This window comes from Eleutherodactylus coqui, chromosome 4 (genome assembly GCF_035609145.1).
Source record: "Eleutherodactylus coqui strain aEleCoq1 chromosome 4, aEleCoq1.hap1, whole genome shotgun sequence".
Taxonomy (NCBI): Eukaryota; Metazoa; Chordata; class Amphibia; order Anura; family Eleutherodactylidae; genus Eleutherodactylus; species Eleutherodactylus coqui.
The window spans coordinates 54365247-54388699 of NC_089840.1; the positions used below are offsets into that span (position 1 = coordinate 54365247).

A 23453-nucleotide genomic window follows, 5' to 3' on the forward strand; every position below is an offset into this window, starting at 1 on the left:
GCTGGAACCCTCAGTGCTGCGGCCTCTCACAACAGTGAATGTTCACTGAAAGACCACTCATATGTATTTACTGTATGTGCGTTCAGTTAACTCAGGAACGAATGAGCTTGCATTGGGGAGGGGGTTGAAATTTTAAATATATGCCCACAAGATAACCTCACGCCCTCTAACTAGTTGACAAATGATATTTAAGCCAATGTTATATGTTCCAAACAATTCTTTCAGCAATTGTGGAATTGAGCAAGTAAACAATAATCGCTGTGTGTAAAAGCACACAGTCATTTGTATGTTTTGTTAAGAAATGAAGCAGCCCTAGGGTATACCTGGCTATGCAAACAATTACCAAAGAGTTGCCAAAGGCAAAAAAAGTGGCCCTGTGGTTATACCCTCCCAAAAGAAGAATAATATAAAAACGGTATTCTTTATTGACATATATAGACTCAAAACCGTCGGTTTTGAGCACATCAATGTCAATAAAGTATACAATTTTTATATTCTTCTTCTTTTGAGAGGCTATAACCACAGGGCCACTTTTTTTGCCTTTGGCAATTCTTTGGTATTTACATGCTTTAGTGACTATTCAGATAATAGTTGTCCAGTGTAAAGCCACCCTTAGGAGGAGTATTATGTTCATAGACTCATAGAATGGTAGAGTTGGAAGCGACCCCCAGGGTCATCTGGTCCAACCCCCTGCTCAGTGCAGGATTCACTGTTGAATATGATAGAAAGAAAACATAGTACCATATTATGTAAGGCCGAAAAGAGACACATGTCCATCCATTTCAGCCTATTACCCCTAATGTTGATCCAGAGGAAGGAAAAAACAAACAAACAATGAGATAGCAGCCAATTTTCCCCATTTAAGGGGAAAAATTCCTTCCCGACTCCAATTTGGGAATCAGAATAATCCCTGGATCATCAACCCTTCTGAAGTTATTAGTGATTATAGCATATAATATTGTATCGCTCAAGAAAGGCGTCCAGACCCCTCTTAAGCTCTTTTATTGAATTTGCCACCCATAGTTCCATAGTCTCACTGCTCTGACAGTAAAGAACCCCTTCTATGTTGGTGTAGAAACCTTCTTTCCTTTAGATGTAGAGGGCGCCCCCTTGTTACAGTCACAGTCCTGGGTATAAAAAGATGATGGGAGAGATCTCTGTATTGTCCCCTGATATCTTTATACATAGTTATTAGGTCGCCCTCAGATGTCTTTTTTCCAAACTAAATAACTCCAATTTTGATAACCTCTCTGGGTATTGTAGTCCACCCATTCCATTTGTTACTTTAGTTGGCCGCCTTTGTACCCACTCAAGCGTCCTTCTCCATTTCTTAAAGCTTTCCTCCGGGCCTGGACGAGCAAAGATGGCCGCACCAACTTCTCTGACTACCTGATGCACACTGTGTATTAGTTTGCATCATTAGTATGAGACACTACACCTCCTTTGATCCACCAGTGCTGCCCATGTGAGCAGCACAAACAATAGGAGCATCATGTAGTGTCTTAGACTACCAATACATACTAATGCACAATTGCATCTGGCAGTCAGAGACGTGGTTCAGCTATCTTTGCTTGTCCAGGCCCGGAGGAGAGCTTTAACATATTTTTGATGGGAGACACGCTAAGCTGTACAGGAAACCAACCAGTGGCAATTCCAGTTTGCCTATCGGTGTATACATTAGCGCACGCAGTGTTTGTTCTACACAATTTACTTTCCACCAGGAGTGTCAGATTATTGATGAAAGGTTGCCACAATGTCCTTGTTTTTTAATTTTCTTCTTGTTTTTCATCTTCTCTGTGTTCTTCCTTCGGATTCCCTGAAGACATTGACTGTTTTGAGAATTGTTCTGTGCCAGGGTTGCATAATCCATTATATGTCAGGACACTAATCTTATTCCCTATGTGTTGTCTTAAGGGATGTTAGCAATAGGAAGCTAATTCTCCAATTCCCTTCACAATTAATTCTTGGAATAGGAAATTATTTCTAGCAGCAAGAGACTTTTTGGATTTTTGCATTCTCCCTGGAATATCAATATTCTTTCTTGTTTTTCAAAATGCATTATTTTAACCACGGAGTTTACGCTCACTTTTCAAATGTAGAAAACAGACTGTATTTCACAAAGTATTATATTCACATCAACCAAGACAATATATAGCCATACAGAAATTAATTAAGGGGTTTAACAGGAATTTACTGTTGATGACCTATCCCAGGGGTGTCAAACGCATTTTCACCGAGGGCCACATCGGGCTCATGGTGACCTTCAAAGGGCCGATTGTCAGACAGTATAGTAAGGGCCTGTTCAGACAAGCGTATTTGCGTACATAATATGCAGTGAATAGAGTTCATTCACATGATGTATATTTTCACACAGCATGACGTATTTGTTGCATACTACGCACCCCAATAGGCCATTGAAGTGAATGGGCCGCGCAAATATGTGGTGAATGCGCAGGAAACCCTTTGTATTCACTGCATATTTGCGCACCATTTCAGTGGGCCCATCTGCGTTCTTTTTTGCGTGCCCAAATATGCAGGCATAAGCAATAGAGATGAGCGAGCATACTCGATAAGGCAAACTACTCGAGCGAGTAGTGCCTTAGTCGAATACCTGCCCGCTCGTCTCTAAAGATTCGGGTGCCGGCGCGGGTGACAGGTGAGTTGCGGCGGTGAGCAGGGGGGAGCGGAGGGGAGAGAGGGAAAGAGAGATCTCCCCTCCGTTCCTCTTCGCTCTCCCCCGCCGCTCCCCGCCCCCTGCCTGCACCCCAATCTTTAGACACGAGCGGGCAGGTACTTGAATAAGGCTAGCTCGAGTAGTTTGCCTTATCTAGTATGCTCGCTCATCTCTAATAAGCAATTTTCGATTGCTCAAATACGCAGCGTATTTGTGCGACCGAAATACAATTATGCCCGTGTAACCGAGCCCTAATAGTGACCCCTATAGTGGTCGCAGTAGTAAAAGTGTCCCCTATAGTGGTGGCAGTAGTAATAGTCCAATCACTGTAGAAAACCTATTTAGATTTGAAATGATTATTAAGCTTAAAACGTAGCTTTTATTATTCTTACTGATAAAATAATATGCTTGTACACACTCACATACATAAACTCAACATAGATAACATATATCCCTTCTGCCCCTATGTCTTGACTAGGAGATTGAAATTTTCAATATTGTGTACACACCCGCAAGGATGTATATGTACCCTTTTGAAAATTGTCAGTGGTGCATGCATACACGATTAGTCACTTTTATGTGGGTTATGAGGGATTGATATTAGTTCCTACACCCCGGAATATCAGCGCTGAGACTGCTGATTATTCTCCTTCTCTCCTTACTTATCGTGCCTAGTGGGTAGATATGTGTACCACTAGTTTGTGATTACACCGTATTTAATAATGTGGGTACTCCCACAATGAAGACATGGGGTAGTTAGTTTTTGGACTGGACGAGTCAGTCTCAGGGTATTTGCCCTATAGATTTTAAGTTTAGAGAAGTAGGTCAGGACTGTCAGAGCAGGCATGAGCACACGTTATGTCGAGCTCCAAGCACCATAGCTAGATAGCGCAACTGTAGGCAGATATCACTACTAACTGGTCTATTGTTTGCTGAAAAATGAGCATCTGAAAGATAGAAAGTAGGATAACAGTAACGCTGCGTACTAGCCACTCTAATAGGGGCTGTGGTGGAACCAAAATTTAGTAGAGCCGGAAACTTACTGTCTCAGTGATTGGCAGTAGTAATAGTGACCCCTATAGTGGTCGCAGTAGTAATATTAACCCCTATAGTGGTTGCAGTAGTAATAGTGTCCCCTATAGTGGTCACAGTAGTATTAGTGACCCCTATAGTGGTTGCAGTAGTCATAGTGACCCCTATAGTGGTCGCAGTAGTAATAGTGTCCCCTATAGTGGTCACAGTAGTATTAGTGACCCTTATAGTGGTCGCAGTAGTCATAGTGACCCCTATAGTGGTCGCAGTAGTATTAGTAAGCCCTATAGTGGTCGCAGTAGTCATAGTGACCCCTATAGTGGTCGCAGTAGTAATAGCGACCCCTACAGTGGCCAAATTAGTAATAGCAAGCCCCCACAGTGGTCCCAGTAGTAACAGGGTACCCCACAGTGGCCACAGTAGTAATAACGACACCCACAGTAATAATATTAACCCCCCTCAGAAATATTAACTCCCTTCAATAATATTAACCGCCATAGCAATATTAACCCCCCTCAGTAACATTAAACCCCCTCAGTAATAATATTATCCCCGTCAGTAATATTACCCCCATAGCAATATTAACCCCCCTCAGTAATAATAGTTCCCACCCCAACCCATATACTTACCTCCTCCTTGCTGTCAGCGCCGCTCCCCCTCTGCTCGCGCTGAGCCTGGGTGCACACTAACACCGGTGTGTGCGCCCGGCCTGCTTCCTCCCTGAGTCCTCTCCTGCGGAACTGAGGAGCAGGGGACTCAGGGGAGGAGGATCCTGGCTGCACACTGAAGTTAGAGTGTGCGCCGGGATCAGCGCTGCCAGCGTGATTACAAGCGGGGAGTTGCGGCACCCCAGCTGGTAATCGCTACAGTGGTGAGTGGCCGTCGGCACACCGTGGGCAACATGAAATGAGGCACCGGGCTGAATTCTGTTCCAATAACACCACTCTTTGGAAGACTCTCGACTAGAGGTACTTCTAACCTATATCAAGGTCAGCTGGGCAAGTGTGTTTATTTTTTTTTGTTTTAACGTTTTATTAATATACATGTAAGAGGTGGGCGAGGTTCCCTTTAATGACAGCCATTTTTTTTTTGGTTTTGTTTTCATTTTTTCATCCTTGCATTTCAAGAGCCATAATTGTTTTACTTTTCTTTCAAATATCCATACGAGGGCTTGTTTTTTGCAGGACAAGTTCTATCTTTTTTTTTTACCTATTAAAGATTTTTATTCAGTTTATCAACAGTACAAAATAAAACCATTTGCATAAAGTCTGTAGCTGACATATCCAATCTATTGCAATACAGTCAAACAATCTGTTGCATACTAGGATTAAAATTAACTATGCATATAGATAGAAAGGAATCTAGAATGGAACAGAAAATATATTAAAAAAAATAAGAACAAGGAGAAGGGATTGAGTGTAAATGTATTATTCATTATGAAAGAACATGTCTTGGTTGGAGGCCCAAAAGATATTTTTTGTGTCCTAGGACCAGCCAGAATCTTGTCCAACGATACCCAAATTTACCATCAGGAGGATCCTGAGATCTTAAGGTCTCCCTCATCTAGAGAATTTGTGGAGCCATGGGTTCCACCATAAATGAAAGGCAGATAACCGACCTTGCCTAGACTGAAACACCGCATATTATGAAGGGGCAATAGGGTGCCAGAAGGGCCCAATCTGACTAGCTGCTAAGTGACTTTTCATAGCAGGTGTTCTAACTAGTGCCTTCTTGTCTCATTCACTTCAATTGAAACAGCTTGCCAGACCGATGTAAACAGGAGGAGACCACAGTGCTGCAGCCCCTTCATTCAGCTAACTATCGAGGGTGCTGGATGGGGGACTCCCACCGATCAGATATTGATGGCCCGTCCTGAGGCATCAATTTTTAAAATCCATATTAGGCCCTTTAAATTGCGTTGAAGTTGCAATTTTATTGTTTTCATTTATGTTGTTACAAGCCAAATTGAGTGCTTCCTTAAAGAGAGATTATCGCTTTCTGACAAGGATGTGGATTGGAACTTGGTTAGCCACATTGTGGCTTGGTACTTACTCTTGTATGCCCTGCACCTGCCGCCGTGGGTAGTCGGGCAACTATGAAGGGTAGTGGTGTAGCAACCATGAGAACCCACATAAGTGCAGAGAATTGGCATGGCAGGCTGGCTGGTGAATTGGCATGGCAGGCTGTGCCAGGCAGTAGACTCTCATAAGTCTCTGAGACAGTAGCATCCCAAAGATTCACCGCAACACAGCAAAAGCGAAAAGTCACTGCAGTTCAACCCCAACTCTGATGGAACCTCAGACATAGTGTGAGGTCTCTACTCCACCTATAGGGACTGCTGAAAAATTGTCAGACCATTGTTGCTCACCATAAACACAACTTTTCTTCAGCTGCAAAAGATCTATGCCGTTCAGTGGAGAAGTCTTTCCCCTCAAATAGGCATTTAATCTGGTGTGATCTTAATTTGGGTGAAGGGCTGGATCCTGGAGCTGCATTACCCAATATATTGATACAGATGTACTGTGTAGGAAAGTGGATGAATGGACCCCGCTGAGCCTGAGGAAACCTTTAAACTTGATTTTTGACAATCTTAAAAAACCTTGTAGCTTTAGAGACTCCATGTCACAGGCTGGACTATCATAGAAGCCAACGGGTCATGCCTTATGAGCTTTGCAGCTGATGTGGATATTGAGATTACTTGTACCTCATGATGATGTTTTCATTGCTCCTTCTCCAGGATATGGCTGTGCTACGGACTTTTCAGATACTGAACTGTTAGAAATGGACTGAATTAAGCCTCCATTTGGGCTGCTAGTGAGGAGCCCAGAGGCCTTTATAAACCACATGGCCAGTTAACTTATTGTAAGATTGGAGTAGTTATGCCAATGCATTAGGTGCAGTTAACCCCAAATTGTTACTATATCATGTGTTCAAATTTCTGTCCTGTTTATATATAGTACAGCTAGCCTAATAACATAGGATGATTGTTGGTGCTTGGCTGCCTGCCTATACTCCAGATAAATGCCGATGCCCCCTGTTACAGGCTTTTGCTGGTACAGGTAATGTGGACAGTATGTTTCTGACGATTGTTTTAAACAGGACAACTATTGTCTGAATAGTCGTTCAAAATGACTGTTGTTTTTGTGCTTTTACACAAGGCTCATGTTGTTCACTTGTTCAATTTTGTGATCACTGAACAGATTGTTGTATGCATTAACACAGGCTAAAATATCGTTTGTCAACTAGTTAGGGGATGTCTTTGGCAGACTTGTATTTCAACCCCTCCCTAACACACACGCATTGGTTGCCAAGTCCACGGAATGCCCCAAAATAAGTTCAGGTGGTCTTCGAATGAACACGTGCTGCTGCGGTCTCTCACTGGTTCAACTGAACATTAATTGCTGCATTGAGTGAGTCTTCGAAGGTCAAAACCAGCCAGAGATCTTAACAGCAGTTGTTCTTTCGAAGACTGGAAAGGACTGTTCAGTCAATGATCACTCGCACATATTTTTGTGTTTTTGGGAACCAATGAAAATATTCAAAAAGGGGGAAGCCAATCGACATTCAATGGTAGGTGCACTCTGAACAAGCCCACAAAGTAACGTTGTTGGCTAGTTGTTGAAAGTTAATAATTACTTGTTTACACCAGACAATAGTTAATCAACCAGCGACTATTTTTAGGTGAGTTGAAATGGAGTGACAAGTGAACGAATTCTTGCTCATCACCTGGTTGGTGGCCATGTTTACACGGAACAACTGTTGCCTACATTCGCTCTATCGAGCAACAATTCAGATGATAGTTGTCCCGTGTAAATCCACTCTGTCTGGACGATGTAGACATTCTCTACTGTGCCCCTGGTTAATTAGAACAGCCCAGTCTGCTGAGGGGCAGTTAGAAACTGTCTAAGCTGTCTCCCCATTCAGGTATTTAAGGGTCGAAGCTAGAAAGATGGAGAGAGACTTACATGTGGATCCCACCGGAGATGGGACCTGAAGCACTTGTCAACATCACTCATTAATTTTCTTTACACATAGCCCCTTCTTGGCAATGACAGTTGCCTCCTTTGAATTAATTTCTTTAGTGTAACTTTCACTTCTTGGTTTCGTAAACTGTAGATAAAGGGGTTGAGCATGGGTGTTATCACTGTGTACACCAGGCTGATCATTCGATCATAGTTGCCTGAATAACTAGATGGAGGGCGGAAATAAATGAAAATGACTGTGCCATAGAAAAGAGAAACAACAATGAGGTGAGAAGAGCAGGAGAAAAAGGCTTTCCTTTGACTCTCAGCAGTCTTCAGCTTTACTATGGCCTGAGCAATAAGTGAATATGAGGTCATGATGAAGAGAAATGGAATGATAATGGCCGAAGACGCCTCAGTGTAAATTAAGACCTCAGCCAAAGTGGTGCTTGAGCAAGCAATTCTGATCAAAGCCGTCATGTCACAGAAGAAATGCTGGATTAATTTGTCTTCACAGTATGCCAGCTTGGAAATGGTAAAAGTGTGTAGAAAAGAATGTAGAGCCGCTGTGAACCAGGAGGTGACCACCAGGATGGAACATATCCTTCTATTCATTATAGCCATATAGCGGAGGGGGTTACATATAGCCAAGTATCGGTCAAAAGCCATGATTGCCAAGAGAAAGTTTTCAAGGATGCCCAATAACACAAAGAAATACATCTGAAGAAAGCAGCGCAAAAAGGAAATCCTCAAGCGGCCATAATAAAGGCCATGAAGTAGTTGTGGTACTGTGACAGTGGAGAAGCAAATGTCCACCAGCGATAAATTCCCTAGGAAGAAATACATAGGACTATCTAAGTCTGGAGATAAGGTTATGGAAGTTAATAGCAACAAGTTACTGATCCATGTAAGGAGGTAGATGACAAGCAGAAGAGCAAAGAGTGCGAAATGGTTACAAGGAATGTTTGAAAAACCCAGCAGAGTGAAGCTGGAGGAGATGTTCACCCCTTCCATGATGGAGAAGCCTTACAGTCAGTGAACTTACTAGGAACCAGGCAAAGCACCACTATACGTGCAGCAAACCTTCTCAGAGCTTATGGGGAAAGTATTATCATCACCACCATCACCTTCTCCGCCACCTGTAGACAGCAAAGCAGCACCTGATTATGAAGACAGAGTGACATCAGAAATCAGTGTTTTACCGCAGTACCATCGGCTTCAAATGTCTCACCTGACATGCGGGGAATGGGGTAGTCTACATTATCGTTTGTTCATAGTCAAGGAACTGCACAAAAAGAAGAGATAAAATCCTGGGACTTTAATTACTCTGAAGGTTCAGAAACATTAGGTGTAAAGGTCAGTACAAGAACAAACTCCAGCCATGCAAGTGATCATGGGACGCCAACTCCCAAACTTCAAACATATGGAAAAAGGATCACAACATCACGGAAGCGGTCCAGACGAATATTGTTACTTCATTCAAATAATTCCAGATACATAAAGCTCCATTACAGTGCAACATTTCAGCAAGATTGCCTTTATCAAGACAATCTTTCCAAAATGTTGCACTGCAGTGGCACTTTAACCACTTAAGAACCAAGTACAGTAAATTCATGGCGCATGGTCCTGAGCCGATAGTAAGAATACGGCTGTTGAGACTCAAACCCAGGAGCTCCTGTGTTCCAGGCGGCAGCTTTATCTGTTGAGCTAGCCAGCTTGTTGGACAGCTCCCCTGCTAAACCTTGTCCCTGTTTCTTGTTCGTCTTCCTGATTAACTCCACCCTGCTTCCTGATTAGATAGCTTATATAACTTTTTCTAGCAGCTCCCATCCTCGCGTAATTATTGAGTTCCCAGTCAGTAGTCAAGCTCCACCAACTGCCTGCTCCTCCACACTGTAAACTGATATCTACCCTTTACCGACCTCTGACCTTTCTCTGACTACGCTACCTGCCGGCTCCTTTGTACTGCAACTGATACCAACCTGTTACCAACTTGTGACTCTCCCATGACTTACCCTACCTGCCGTCTCCTTTGTACTGCAACTGATACTTACCCGTTACCGACTTCTGGCCCTCCTCTGACTACACTACCTGCCTATTGCTTTGTACTGCAATTGATACCTACCATTACTGACCTCTGGATTTACTGACCACGCTACCTGTCCACTTGGATTACAACAAGAGGCTCCGAACCCACACCAGATCGTTACAACAGCACAGGATTAAAGCTCCTGCAATCTCGCAGGAGCAGGTCAGGTCCTTGGCTGTTAATGACAACTGAAGATCCAGAGGAGAAGGGTTTTTTAAATACTTCTGCCTTTTCCTATATAGGCTAGTGAAGAGAAAAAGCGGAAGTGTATATAAATTCAACTATAAATTGAAAAAAGAATCAATTTTTTAGGCTTTTAAGATTTTTTTTAAAAATGGGGGAAAAAGTCATTGAAAAAGGACATAAAAAATAGCGCAATATGCCACAGAAAAAAATCTAAATAATTTTGGTAGCTGAAGAAAAAAAATAGGGAAATAAAATCCCTACATGAGTAAAATCTCTAAAACATGTCTGATCCTTTAGGACCAAAACACCTTGTCTTTAAGGGGTTAAGTATCTGGGATTACCCTAATTTTCTAAAAATGATCACTATCTTTACAAGCAACTTGTGTTTATGTTATGACCAATGTGATAACTAGCAAAAATGCAAAACATTTTATTTACCTAAAAATCACATTTTTGTGCCGAAATATCCCTTGAAAGTGCTGCCCAATAGGAGTCTCTCTTCCATTTGATTGGCTGGCTACTCTCTGCTGTAAAGTGAAATCTAGTAATAGAGATAACAAGATTGAGAAAAGGAAATGGAGAAGGATGCTAACTCATGCTGCCCATAGAAGTCTAACGAAAGGAGGAGGTGAGCCGCTGGAAGGAGAACGATTCACACAGGCATGCCTGCTGCTAATAGGAAGTGAATTATAGCTACACTGATCAGTCCTGTTCTAGTGTACTCCATAATCATGCTATTTCTTTGTGTGAGCGACAGAGACTTAGGGTCCTTCTAGACACAACTATTGTTGGGCACTTAAGCGTTTGACAGTCGTCCCAATCATTATCACTCCCGTGATATCCCATGGGAGCGATAATCGTTCAGTGAATGGAGGTGGAGAGGGCTGGAGATCACTTCCAGATGCTCTCCAGCAGTCACAGTAAACAGGCAGTTAGTCATACATGAATGATTGCCCGTTTACATAGGCCAGTCATCACTTCATTTTTATGCCTGCTATTAGCGTTCAGTTTTGCATGATCCAGCGTGCATGTACACACATGGCAGCTTATTCTGGAAAGTCACCTGAAAAGTTAGGTAAAACATCTTTAAAACATCATTCTTATTAATATCCAATACTATTTCACTAGAATAAGTGTTACATATTTATGAATGGTACATCAACATTAGCAATTCCCATAATGTGCTATATCTGCACACAAGCAGCTTATATTATAATATATTATATTATATTATAAGCTTCAAGTTTATATTAAAGCATGACTCTTAATAATAATAATAATGATAGTAATAATAATCTTTATTTGTATAGCGCCAACTTATTCCGCAGCACTTTTGAGCACGGGAGACCACAAACAATACAACAAATTACATGTGGTATACAATTAGTTTGAAACAAAGGGGTGGGGGTGATACAGGAGGTACGGGGAGTGGGGGTGAGGGAGATAAGGCATGTGTGAACACAGGCAGTATGGGAACTACATGTGGATATTAGTTATTAGGAAGCAAACGGGGTGGGGTGGTAAGGAGGTGCAGGGGTAGAGGTCATATGCAATAGCCAGGGTGGAAGGTGTGGGGAGCCATGGGGAGGGGACTGCTATTATTGTTCAGTTTTGGATGATCCAGAGTGCAAAACTGAACAATAATAACAGACATATTCAGTCTGGACAGAGGTGGCCTTCATGGAGGAATTGCATTCAAAAAGCCATACCTTTGACGTTGAAACAAGGTCAAGCAGCTCAACTAGGCACGAAAGCATGGAAACCGGGTGCAAAAAAATTGTAGCATGTGCTCTGGACTGATGAGTCAATATTTGAAATATTTGGCCATAACAAAAGACAGTTTGTTTGCGGATGGGCTGGAGAGCAGTACAATAATGAGTGTCTGCAGGCAACAGTGAAACATGATGGAGGTTCCTTGCAAGTTTGTTGCTACATTTCAGAAAATGGAGGTGGGGATTTGGTCAGGATTAATACTATCCTTAATGTTGAGACATACAAGCAGATACTCATCCATTATGCAGTACCATCAGGCAGACATTTGATTGGCTCCAGTTTTATTTTGCAGCATGACAATGACCACAAACATGTAGCCAATGTCATTAAGAATTATCCTCAACGAAAGAACAAGGTGTCCTGGCTCTCAACATCATCGAGTCTGTCTTGGATTACATGAAGAGACAGATGGATTCTGAACAAGCTGACATCCATAGAAGATCTGTGGTTAGTGCTCCAAATGTTTGGAACAGCCTCCCTGCCTAGTTCCTTCAAATGCTGCTTGCAAGTGTACTGTAGAAGGGTAGTACACAGAATGGCCTGTAGGGAACTGTAGACAGGAATTCTGACACCTGAAAGGAAAGAAAACACCTGTGGGTGTGGCAGGAAGTAAAATAAAAGGATTAGTTCCTGCCACATTCAGGGGAAGTTGGCTGCCAGCCAGAGTGAGAGCAGCCATCAGGCACTTGGAGTCTGAGGTCTGTGTGGACCAGTCTGGGCCCATCACAAGTCTGACAGAGGAGGACGCCTTAGAGACGCTCCGAGTGGGAGATGGTGACGGTGACCCTGTGCGTTGTGAACCCTGAGGAACTGTCTGAAAGGCGCCAGAGCTTAAAGAAACTGGAAGTCGCATTAGCCTTCATGCACGTGTGGCAACCACGCTGACATAAAGATGGCGATCCAATAGGCGAGAAACCCCAACTTGCCATAGTACTTAGAAGATTTGATGTGATTTTGCAAGCAAAGGGTGGTCACATCAAATATTGATTTCATTTAGATTTCTTTGCTGTTCATTGGCTTTGCATTTTGTTAATTGACAATAAACTATTAACGCTTCCATTTTTGAAAGCATTTTTACTTTGCAGGAACTTATCTGTACCTGCCAAAGTTTTTTGAACAGTACTACACATTATAGAGTATGTACCATTTATAACTACCCTTTACTTTTTATCAATGCGCCAGTTACTTACCCACTTACGCACATTCTCACCCAGACCAAGCATTCTCCTTTTATATATCAACCTTTTATGCGGCACAGTATCAAACGCATTGAAAAAAATCAAGGTATACAAGATCCACAAATGCAAAAGTCCAGCAATACTCAAAGTTTAACCCAATAGGGGGAGATAGAAAAAATGCAGAGCCACCCAAGGAGCTATGAACCCTTAACTCCATACAAACTTGGCAGAAAGAGAAATAGAGTGTGGCAGAATAAATGGTGAAAAAAAAATATTTTAAAGACAAGCTTTATTGTTCCATAATCAAATAGTAGGCGATGTTTTGACCATACAGGTCTTTTTCAAGCCACTATCTGATGACCAGCCATCTTGTCATCAGATAGTAGCTTGAAAAAGACCTGTATGGTCAAAACGTCGCCTACTATTTGATTATGGAACAATAAAGCTTGTCTTTAAAAGAAAAACATTTTTTTTCACCACTTATGCTGCCACATTTTATTTCTCTTTCTGCCAGGTGTACAAGATCCAGTGACTCTCCTTAATCCAGTCTAGAATTTACCGCGTCGTAGAAGCTGATCAGATTAATTTGACAGGAGCAATTCCTCATAAGTCCATGCTGATATGGAGTTATACAGCTATTTTCATTGAAGTATTCCAGAATTTCATCTCTGAGAAACTCCTCAAATATTTTACCCACAATAGAAGTAAAACTTATTGGCCTATAGTTTACGGGTTTAATTTTTTACCCCTTTTAAGATTTTGGTACCACATTTGCTATATGCCAATCCACTGGAATTGACCCCATTACTATAGAGTTCTCTAAATATAAAAAAAGCAATGATCTGTCTATCACATTACTTCATTCCCCTAGAATCTGGGGATTTGTCTATTTTAATGTGTTTAAGACAGTTCTGTACTTCTTCCTGGGTTAGACTGGTGACATTTAATGCAAAGTTTACTTCATAACTTCATAATGTCAGTATTTCACCTGACATTTAATTTTCCTGAGTGAAGACACTGGCAAAAAAAACTATTTAATAGTTTTGCTTTCTCCTCATCGTCCACTGTAATTTTTCCCACATTATTTTTTAAAGGGCCAATACTTTTAGTATTAATCATTTTAATAATTATACAGTTCTTTTTGCTGTTTTTTGCCCCCTTTACATCCTTATTGAACCACATTGGTTTTCTCCTATTCCTAAACCTTTTATTCCTGTAAGGTATGAACTGCTCACAGTGAGTATTTTAGATGTTTTAAAACATTTCCTATTTATTGTCTGTACGCTAATTTTTTAGTAAATTGTTCCAGCTGATATGATTAAGGGCATCTCTAAGCTGTCTGAGCTTTGCCTTTCTACAGTTGAGTATTTTTGTACCTTCCTGATAAAATTCCCTAATAAAAGACAGGTGGAAATTTATTATATCATAGTTTCTGTTTCTCAAGTGCCCCCAAACTACACCTTTGTTATTCAAAGCAAATCTCACAGATGTATCAGCAATACATGCCCCTCTCGGCAGAAACATACCAATTACAGGTATTCACCAATATACCAATTACAAAGGTTCACATAAAGGTGTGCTGTATCATAAATTAATTTATGATACAGCACACCTTTTTGTGAACCTTTGTTATTCTGTCAGGTCTGTTGGTTAGTATTAAGTTCAAAATGGCCGTCCCTCTAGTTGGGTACTGTACAAGTTGGAAAAGGTAATTGTCTTTAGTTATTGACAGACACTTGTTACCGTTTTGAGATCCGCAAGTTTCAGCTTCCCAGTTTATATCTACGTAATTAAAGCCTCCCATAATAATTACCTCATTGTGATTTGCTGCTTCATCTATTTGTCTCAGTATTCTGTTATATTTGGTGATCTATAGAAAACTCCTATGAGGATTTTATTATTGGTTTTCCATCCATGTATGATATACTGTATGTTCATCTCCCTCACATATATATTCCAGTAGTGCGGGCTTTAAGCAGGATTTTACATCAAGACAAACTTCTTAACAAAAGTCAACTGCCCAGTCACAGCTTTCATCCAACCAGGTCTCAGTTATTCAATAGTTTACTTTAGACATTATTACTTCCAGTTTGTCAATATTATTGATCAGACTCCTAACATTAGTAACAATATAAATTTGAGGTCTTTGCTTATTTTTTTTATATTAAGTGTTTTCCTAATAACTGTACTAACCCCTCCCACTACTCTGCCCCCATTTCTATTATTTAGTCTCAAGTCACTGTCTACACTGTCTTCCCCTCTATCTCTCTGGTTTCCCTCCTCCCCAGTCTCTAGTTTAAACACTCATCCAACCTTCTAGTCATGTTCTCTCTCATTGAGATGCAGCCCATCGCTACGGTAGAACCTGTAGCCAACAGCAAAGTCAGCTCAGTTCTCCAAGAACCCAAACCCGTCCTTCCTATACCAACTCTGGAGCTATTTGTCTACCTCCTTCCCACTATGCTCCGCTCTATTGGTCTAATTGGACACTGCTCTCTCCTGGTTCTCCTCCTACGTCTCTGACCACTCTTTCAGGGTCTCCTTTGCTGGCTCTATCTCCTCTCCACTTCCTCTCGCTGTTGGGTACCACAGGGCTCGGTCCTTGGTCCCCTTCTCTTTCCTATCTATACAGCCCCAATTGGACAAACCATCCACAAATTTGACCTCCAATACCATCTCTACGCTGACGACACACAACAGTATACCTCCTCTTGTGAGATCTCTGAACCATTCCTCCAAAATATCACCGACTGTTTGTCCACTGTCTCTAATACTATGTCCTCCCTTTTTCTCAAACTTAACCTCTCTAAAACTGACCTCATCTTTCCGCCTTCCAACCGACCTCCTTTCAACATCTCCATCCAGTGTCTGGCACCATCATAACCCCCAGACAGCATGCCCGCTGCCTTGGGGTCACACTGGACTCTGACCTCTCCTTTACCCCCCATATCCAATCTCTGGCCCAAACATGGCACATGCACCTCAGAAATATTGCTAAAATACAGCCGTTCCTCACCACAGACACGCTAAAGACACTCGTAGTCGCCCTCATACACTACTGACTTGACTACTGCAACGCTCTACCCATCAGCCTCCCCCACACCAAACTTGCTCCACTCCAATCCATACTAAATGCGGCAGCTGGGCTCATTTTTCTATCCAACCGTTACTCAGACGCCTCTGCACTATGCCAGTCACTGCATTGGCTGCCCATCTATTGCAGAACTAAATTTAAACTCCCCAACCTCACCCACAAAGCTCTACATGGTGCCGACCACCATACATCACCTCCCTCCTGTCTGTACACCACCCAGCTCGCTCACTCTGATCCGCTAAAACACACAGACTAAACACCCCTGTAATACGAACCTTACATGCTCGCCTCCAGGACTTCACCAGATCAGCACCCATCCTCTGGAACTCTCTATCCCAAGGCATTCGGACAATTTCCAATGCACGAAATTTCAGACGTGCCTTAAAAACGCACCTCAAATCCCCAAAGCATACCAAATCCCCTGACTTAATTCCTTGCCCTCCCTATGGCTCCCCACACCATCCTCCCTGCCTATCACATACGACCTCTACCCCTGCACCTCCTTACCGCCCCACCCCGTTTGCTTTCTAATAACTGATTTCCACATGAAATCCCCTACTGCCTGTGTTCCCCATTCCTCGCTATCCCCACCCCCCACCTTTCACCTCCAGTACCACCCACACCCCATTTGTTTAAAACTGATTGTACCTCACATTGTAATTGTTGTATAGTTTTGCATTAATCCCATACTTGAAAGTGATGCGGAATAAGTTGGCGCTATACAAATTATTATTATACCTCCCTAATCTCCTGCTGCTTTTCTGGTGTGGAATGTGGCAGTATTTCAGAAAATACTACTTCCAAAGTCCTTGCCCTAAGCTTGTGGTCTAGTTCTCTGAAATAATTTTTAAGGACCCTCCACCTGCCTTCAACTTTGTCATTGGTTCAAATGTGCACCATGACCATTGGGTCTTCACTAGCCCCTCCCAGTAATCTGTCAAGCCAATCCATGATGTGTCAAATTTGAGCGCTAGATAGACAATACACCATTTGATGATCCTGGTCTTTGTTATAGATTGCACTGACAGGTTCCCCTAATAATTGAGTCTTACATTACCAGGAGCAACCTAGCCTGCCCTGCGCTCCTATTCTCCTTACTGGAGCAGACATCCCTTGGCTGTCAGAGGCCATGTCGTGCTGCAACAGTGCTAATCCTGTAATGGATCCCCCTCATCTGCCAGCTTTGCAAACTTGTTGGGGTGGGCAAGTTCAGGACTAGCCCCCCTAGTACTGTGCCCTCCTTTTAACTGTCACTCAACTAGCTGCCTGATTATCCTGCACTCCTATACTACCATCCACCCCAATATCTACCCCTTCGAGTGCCTGCTCAGTGAGCAGCAAATCCTTTTCCATTGTGTCAATGGATCTCAGTGTTGCAAGCTGCACATTTAGATTCAGGATCTGGGCTTCCAAATATGAAACACGCTTACAGCTCATAAAGCAGAATGTACCTTCAAACGGCTGATAAAGGACTGCATACATGGCACAAGATGTACACTGGACGGCATTGTCAATCATGGAGCACATTCTAAATTGTGATTGTACAGATAGATTGAATAAAAGTATTATATGCAAGTGAAAACTAAAATATATAGGCAGTAAATAAATATAAGTGACTTTTCTATCACATCATGTCATTTTTGATGCCGTTTGTGCACCGTAGAAACAAGACGCACTGAAAGATGGCGGAATGTAGTTTTTTGTTTTTTTTTAATTTTACTCCACTTGGAATTTTTTAAAAGTTTTCCAGTACATTATATGATCGATTGTATAGTAGCATTGAAAAATACAACTCATCCCACAAAAAAACAAGTCCTCATACAGCTATGTTGATGGATAAATAAAGGAGTTACGATTTTTTAAAAATGGAGAGGAAAAAACGAAAATGGTAGAAAAAAAGGGCCGCATCATCAAGGGGTTACTAGCCTATGCAAAGCAATGGGGAATGAACCCACAAACAAACTATATGTGTTTTTAAGTGTAACAATGTTTAACAATATAACCCCCCAAATATACAGCTTCAGTACAATGTATCTAGGAAAGAAAGTACAATCTCTAGGAAAGAAAAAAAACAATATAGCTACAATGTATTGGCTAAAAGTATACTACAACGTGATATAAAGCACAAATAAATAAATGCCAATAAAAAATAGGGAGAGTTGCACTCAGCAATGTTCACTAATTTCAAGTCACACACTCAAGAAACAGCACACTTTATGATACAGAACACACACTCAGCTCACACACTTGCTGTTGTTTGCTTTGTATAGATAGCTGTTATGTGTAATACTCCTGCTTCACCTCTGCTTGGACAGGCATATGACATTACTTATCCTGTACTGACCCTGTACTAAGCTTCACAGCTGCACTCATTATTCTGCCAGGGGAGTCACTATGTGCATACATTACATTACTTATGTTTTTTTGATCCTGAGTTAAGGTGCTTTTAGACAAAACGATTACCGATCAATAAATTGTTTAAATGAGCTAAAGTGAACAATCGTTTAGCTTAAAAGCAGCCAAAGACCAAATCATGAACGATAATCGTTCTCTTTTAGTTTGTCATTCGTTTTATGCAGGCTTAAAAATCACTGTTGGCTCGTTCACTTATCATTCAATTTAAACAGCGCTCATTCAGTCCCTCTAATTGGCTTAAACAGCAAATATGAAACACTGAACGATTCTAAACGCTTCTCATTTGAACAGGTCAACAATGTATCTAAACAGACTGCACGAGAGCGAACAAGCTAGCGGTCATGTTACTCACTCGTTCAAATGATAAATCGGCTTGTCTAAAAGGACCCTAAGATCCTGTATTAGACTCCAGAGCTGCACTCACTATTCTCCTGGTGGAGTCACTATGTACATATTGTTACATTACTTATCCTGTACTGATCCTGAGTTACATCCTGTATTATACTGCAGAGCTGCACTCACTATTTTTCTGCTGGTGGAGTCACTATGTACATACATTACTTATCCTGTACTGATCCTGAGTTACATCCTGTATTATACTCCAGAGCTGCACTCACTATTCTGCTGGTGGAGTCACTGTGTACATACATTACTTATCCTGTACTGATCCTGAGTTACATCCTGTATTATATTCCAGAGCTGCACTCACTGTTCTGCTGGTGGAGTCACTATGTACATACTGGTACATTACTTATCCTGTACTGATCCGGCATTACATCCTATATTATGTTTCAAAGCTGCACTCACTATTCTGATGGTGGAGTCATTATGTACATACATTACATTACTTATCTTCTACTGATCCAGAGTTACATCCTGTATTATACTGCACAGCTGCACTCACTATTCTGCTGGTGGAGTCACTGTGTACATACATTACATTACTTATCCTGTACTGATTCTGAGTCACATCATGTATTATGCTCCAGAGCTGCACTCACTATTCTGCTAGTTGGTATTTTATATGCACTGGGGTTCAGCAGTCATGTTCCCTATAATTAACCATACCTCTATATGTCTCCAGCTGCCTCTCTGTCTCTCTTTTTCTGATGATTCTGTCAAGGTTTCTGCATACAATATACAGAGAGAGCTGTTTGCAAACAGTCCTTCTCCCTACCCAGCTTTTATATCCCTCATATCATGCAGCATTAAGGTCTCACGAGGGGTTTGCTGTGTTAGTTATTTCTAATCGCACCCGCAGTCACCTTCCCTCCGAGGGATAATAATTTACATTATAAGTAAAAGTTACCTGCTGAGTTTAATAGGTTTACAACCAACTGATACAGACCTAGTCCTCCAGGGGCCCAACTAGAGAAGGCTGGGCCTCATAGCAAACTTTGGAATGTGCCCCGATCTTCTTAATGTACATTGGCTTACAGTATGCATGTATAGAACTTATGACCATGACCTCCTCCTTACTACACTATATGGACAAAAGTATTTGGACACTGCATGTTTTTCAGAAAAAGTGCTTTATTATTCTATTTAGTAACGTGTCGGTCCTCCTCTTGCTTGCATTACAGAGGCAGCACGTCGAGGCATACTTTCCACAAGTTCTCTGTAAGTCTGGGTAGGAATAGCTCACCATTCCTTGTGCCAGGCTGTGAGAAGAGATTGTTGTGAGGATGGGTGTGGGTGGCGGTGTCGTGCTCGTCACTCCAGTCCGTTCCACAAGTGCTCGATTGAATGAATGAATAGTTATTACAAAATGAGCAGCTTTTTATTTTACCCATGCCCTTCCCAGCATACTGTTTGGCAAACTCAGTATTCGCATATTTGCTGATTTTCTGCAGTGTCCAAATACTTTTGTCCATATAGTGTATGCTTCGCTCTATCGGTCTAAAGGATACTGTTCTTTCCTGGTTCTCCTTATAATTCTAAACTAATTATACATCCATGCAAAACTTACACTTATTTTATTATTTGACCTCCGCGAGTGCATAGGACCTTCGCAGGCATTGATATTTTCCCATCTAGAAGGTCTGGGAACAAAATGAAAAACATCGAATCTTGTAGAGCAAAAAATTCTCTTCTAAATAGAACAAAAATGAAAAAAAAAAATGGAGTACATTCCGATTTTGGCCTTTGAAAAAGGGAAAAATTAGCAAAAAAGTGTTTTTTGCCATTTTTGACTCATTGTATCTTAAGAGCTATGCATCCTTTTGGGTCCATAATGTGAATAATGAGAAACATTTCTATGGAGTACACATTGATAAATTCATAGCTGAGTTGGATTGCATTGATTATGAGTTATTACTGCTTAAAATATGAGTTTTATTTTGCGCGATAGAATTTTTCAGATACTTTGACATGCAATGGTGGCAGAATGATGATAAGAGTGGCAGTCTGAGGAGCTTAGCTGGATTCAGCACCAAAAGTTTCCCTAGTGTGTGAAGTTTCATTGCTCTAGAGTCATTGGAACTGGCTTGGCAATGGATTGAAATCGCCACTTTTTTCAGGTTGCGTGCTGTAATCACATGACAACCCCCTAGATTAAGACCTGTAGCTCGTGAACCAAAGCACTTTGAAGCCTAATATTCTGGCTATCTTAGTTTAGGGTCAGGGTCTATCTTTGTGCACAGTTTCATTTAAATCTCAGATGGTCGACCGGGAGCGTTGGTTGAACTGACACGGAATGACCCTAAAGACACTTATTGTCACCCTCATCCACTCCTGACTCGACTACTGCAACTTGTTACTCATTGGCTTTTCCCACACCAGACTCTCCCCTCTCCAATCCGTACTAAATGTGGCAGCTAGACTCATCTTCCTACCCAGCCGCTTCTAAAATGCCTCTGCAGTATGCCAGTCGCTGCACTGACTGCCCATCCATTACAGAACCAAATTCAAACTCATCACCTCACCCATAGAGCTCTCCATGGTCACTGCGCCACTGTACTTCCCTCCTGTCCATACATCACCCCGCCTGTGTGTTCTGCTCTGCTAACACACTCAGACTAAACACCCATCTAATGTGAACCTCACATGCTCGCCTACAGGACATCTCTAGAGCAGCACAGATCCCCTAGAACGCTCTACCCCAAATCATCCGGACAATCCCAGATGCATGGAACTTCAGACGAGCCTTAAAGACGCACCTCTTCAGGGAGGCATACCAACTCTTCGGATCCAATCCATAATATGCCCTACGGCTCCCCAAACCTCCTTATCACTCCCATCCCTCTTATTCCCTAATAACTATATACCACTTGCAATTTATCTTACTGTCTGTGCTCCCCCGTGCCTCATACCCTGCCACTGCACGTTCCGCATCACCCCCATCCCGTTAGTTTCCGATCAACTGTATACCACATGCAATTGTCCGTACAGTTCATGCTCTCCCATGCTTTAAAAGTTCTGCGGAATAAGTTTTCTCTATACAAATAAAGATTTATTATTATGAATATACAGTAGTTTAAAAAAGTAAAAAAAAAAAAATATCATAAATTTGTATCTACCACTATCAGGACAGTGGCAGGGTGTTACGATATTGGCATAGCGCACTGTTCCATTGCAAGACAATTGGAAAAGCTTGCTGCATTAGTAGTGTAATGCACCACTTGCCATGATAACAGCTTTGGGTGATAGTAGTTCCTTTGTGCTCCACCAGGTGATAGTGGTTCTTTTGTGCTTCCCTGCCCCTAACAAAGTGAAAGCGGTCCCTCTGTGTTCCTCCTAGGTAATAGCTGTCCCTCTGTGCCTCTGCGCTCTACATCCAAAGGGGATAGTGTTTCATCTGTGCTCTCCAACCCAAGGTGGTAATGGCTCATCTGTGCTCTCTCCTCGAAGTAATAGTGATCTCTCTGTGCGACTTCCTCTTCCTTTACTTCTTTGAACTTTTGTTGCATACATTGAATGGCGCTGGAGCATGGCCACATGTGCATTTTGTATTCTCATCCACTCTGGCACCTCAGAGCGGCAACCAAAGAGGAATATACAGGATGCACATACGGCCATGTACCAGTACATAAAAGTATAAGCAATGACAGATCAAAGTAGTAAAGCTATAGTAATGTTCAGTCTGTGATCTATTAGTAGACCAAAGTCTTTTTCACATGTGCTGCTCCTTAGCCCAATTCCTCCCGTTCTGTATGTGCTTTTTTCATTTTTCTTGCCCAGATGTAGGACGTTGCATTTCTCTTTGTTAAATACCATTCTGTTAGTCGCGGTCCATTGTTCAAGCTTTTCTAGATCTTTTTGAATACTTTCTCTCTTCCCTAGTGTTTGATATTCCTCCTAGCTTTGTGTCGTCTGCAAATTTGATCAGTTTCCTATCAATTCCCTCCTCCAGATCATTTATAAAAATGTTGAACAACACTGGGCCTAGGACAGAGCCTTGTGGTTCCCCACTTGATACATTCTTCCTCTTGGATGTGCTGCCATTTATGACCACTCTTTGAGTATGATCACTCAGCCAGTTATAAATCCACGCTGTTGCCTTGTCAATTCCATATTTGGTCATTTTTTCAATAAGTATGGTACGAGATACTTTTTCAAATGCTTTACTAAAGTCAAGATATACTATATCCACCGCATTTCCCTGATCAACGCAGTCGGTGATTCTGTCATAAAAAGAAATTAGAGTCATCTGGCATGACTTGTTATTTACAAACCCATGCTGACTCTGGTTAATTACTCCATTTTTATCCAAGTACTTGCATACATGCTGCTTAATAATTTGTTCAAAGATCTTTCCCGGTATAGAAGTCAGGCTCACAGGCCTGTAGTTTCCTGGATCCACCTACTTCCCTTTTTTGAAGATGAGGACATTTGCCCTTTTCCAATCTTCTGGGACTTCTCCTGTTCTCCAGGAATTTTCAGAGATTATGGTGAGTGGTTCATCAATTACCTTCGCTGCTTCCTTTAGTATCCTAGGATGTAATTTTTCTGGACCTTGAGACTTGAATGCATTTACGTTAGCTAAGTGTTCCCTGCATTCTTTTATTCACCCAATAGAACAGGGAAGATCAGTTGATGTTCCATCTACCGT

General features: G+C 41.8%; 1 protein-coding gene across 1 annotated transcript; it reads right to left on the reverse strand.

Annotated features, from left to right (window-relative positions):
• Positions 1-7731: 7731 nt before the first annotated feature.
• LOC136626481 (olfactory receptor 1E16-like) lies at positions 7732-8682 on the reverse strand. The gene has a single exon (XM_066601541.1). It carries the CDS (start codon positions 8680-8682, stop codon positions 7732-7734), a length of 951 nt encoding a protein of 316 aa, XP_066457638.1.
• Positions 8683-23453: the final 14771 nt, after the last annotated feature.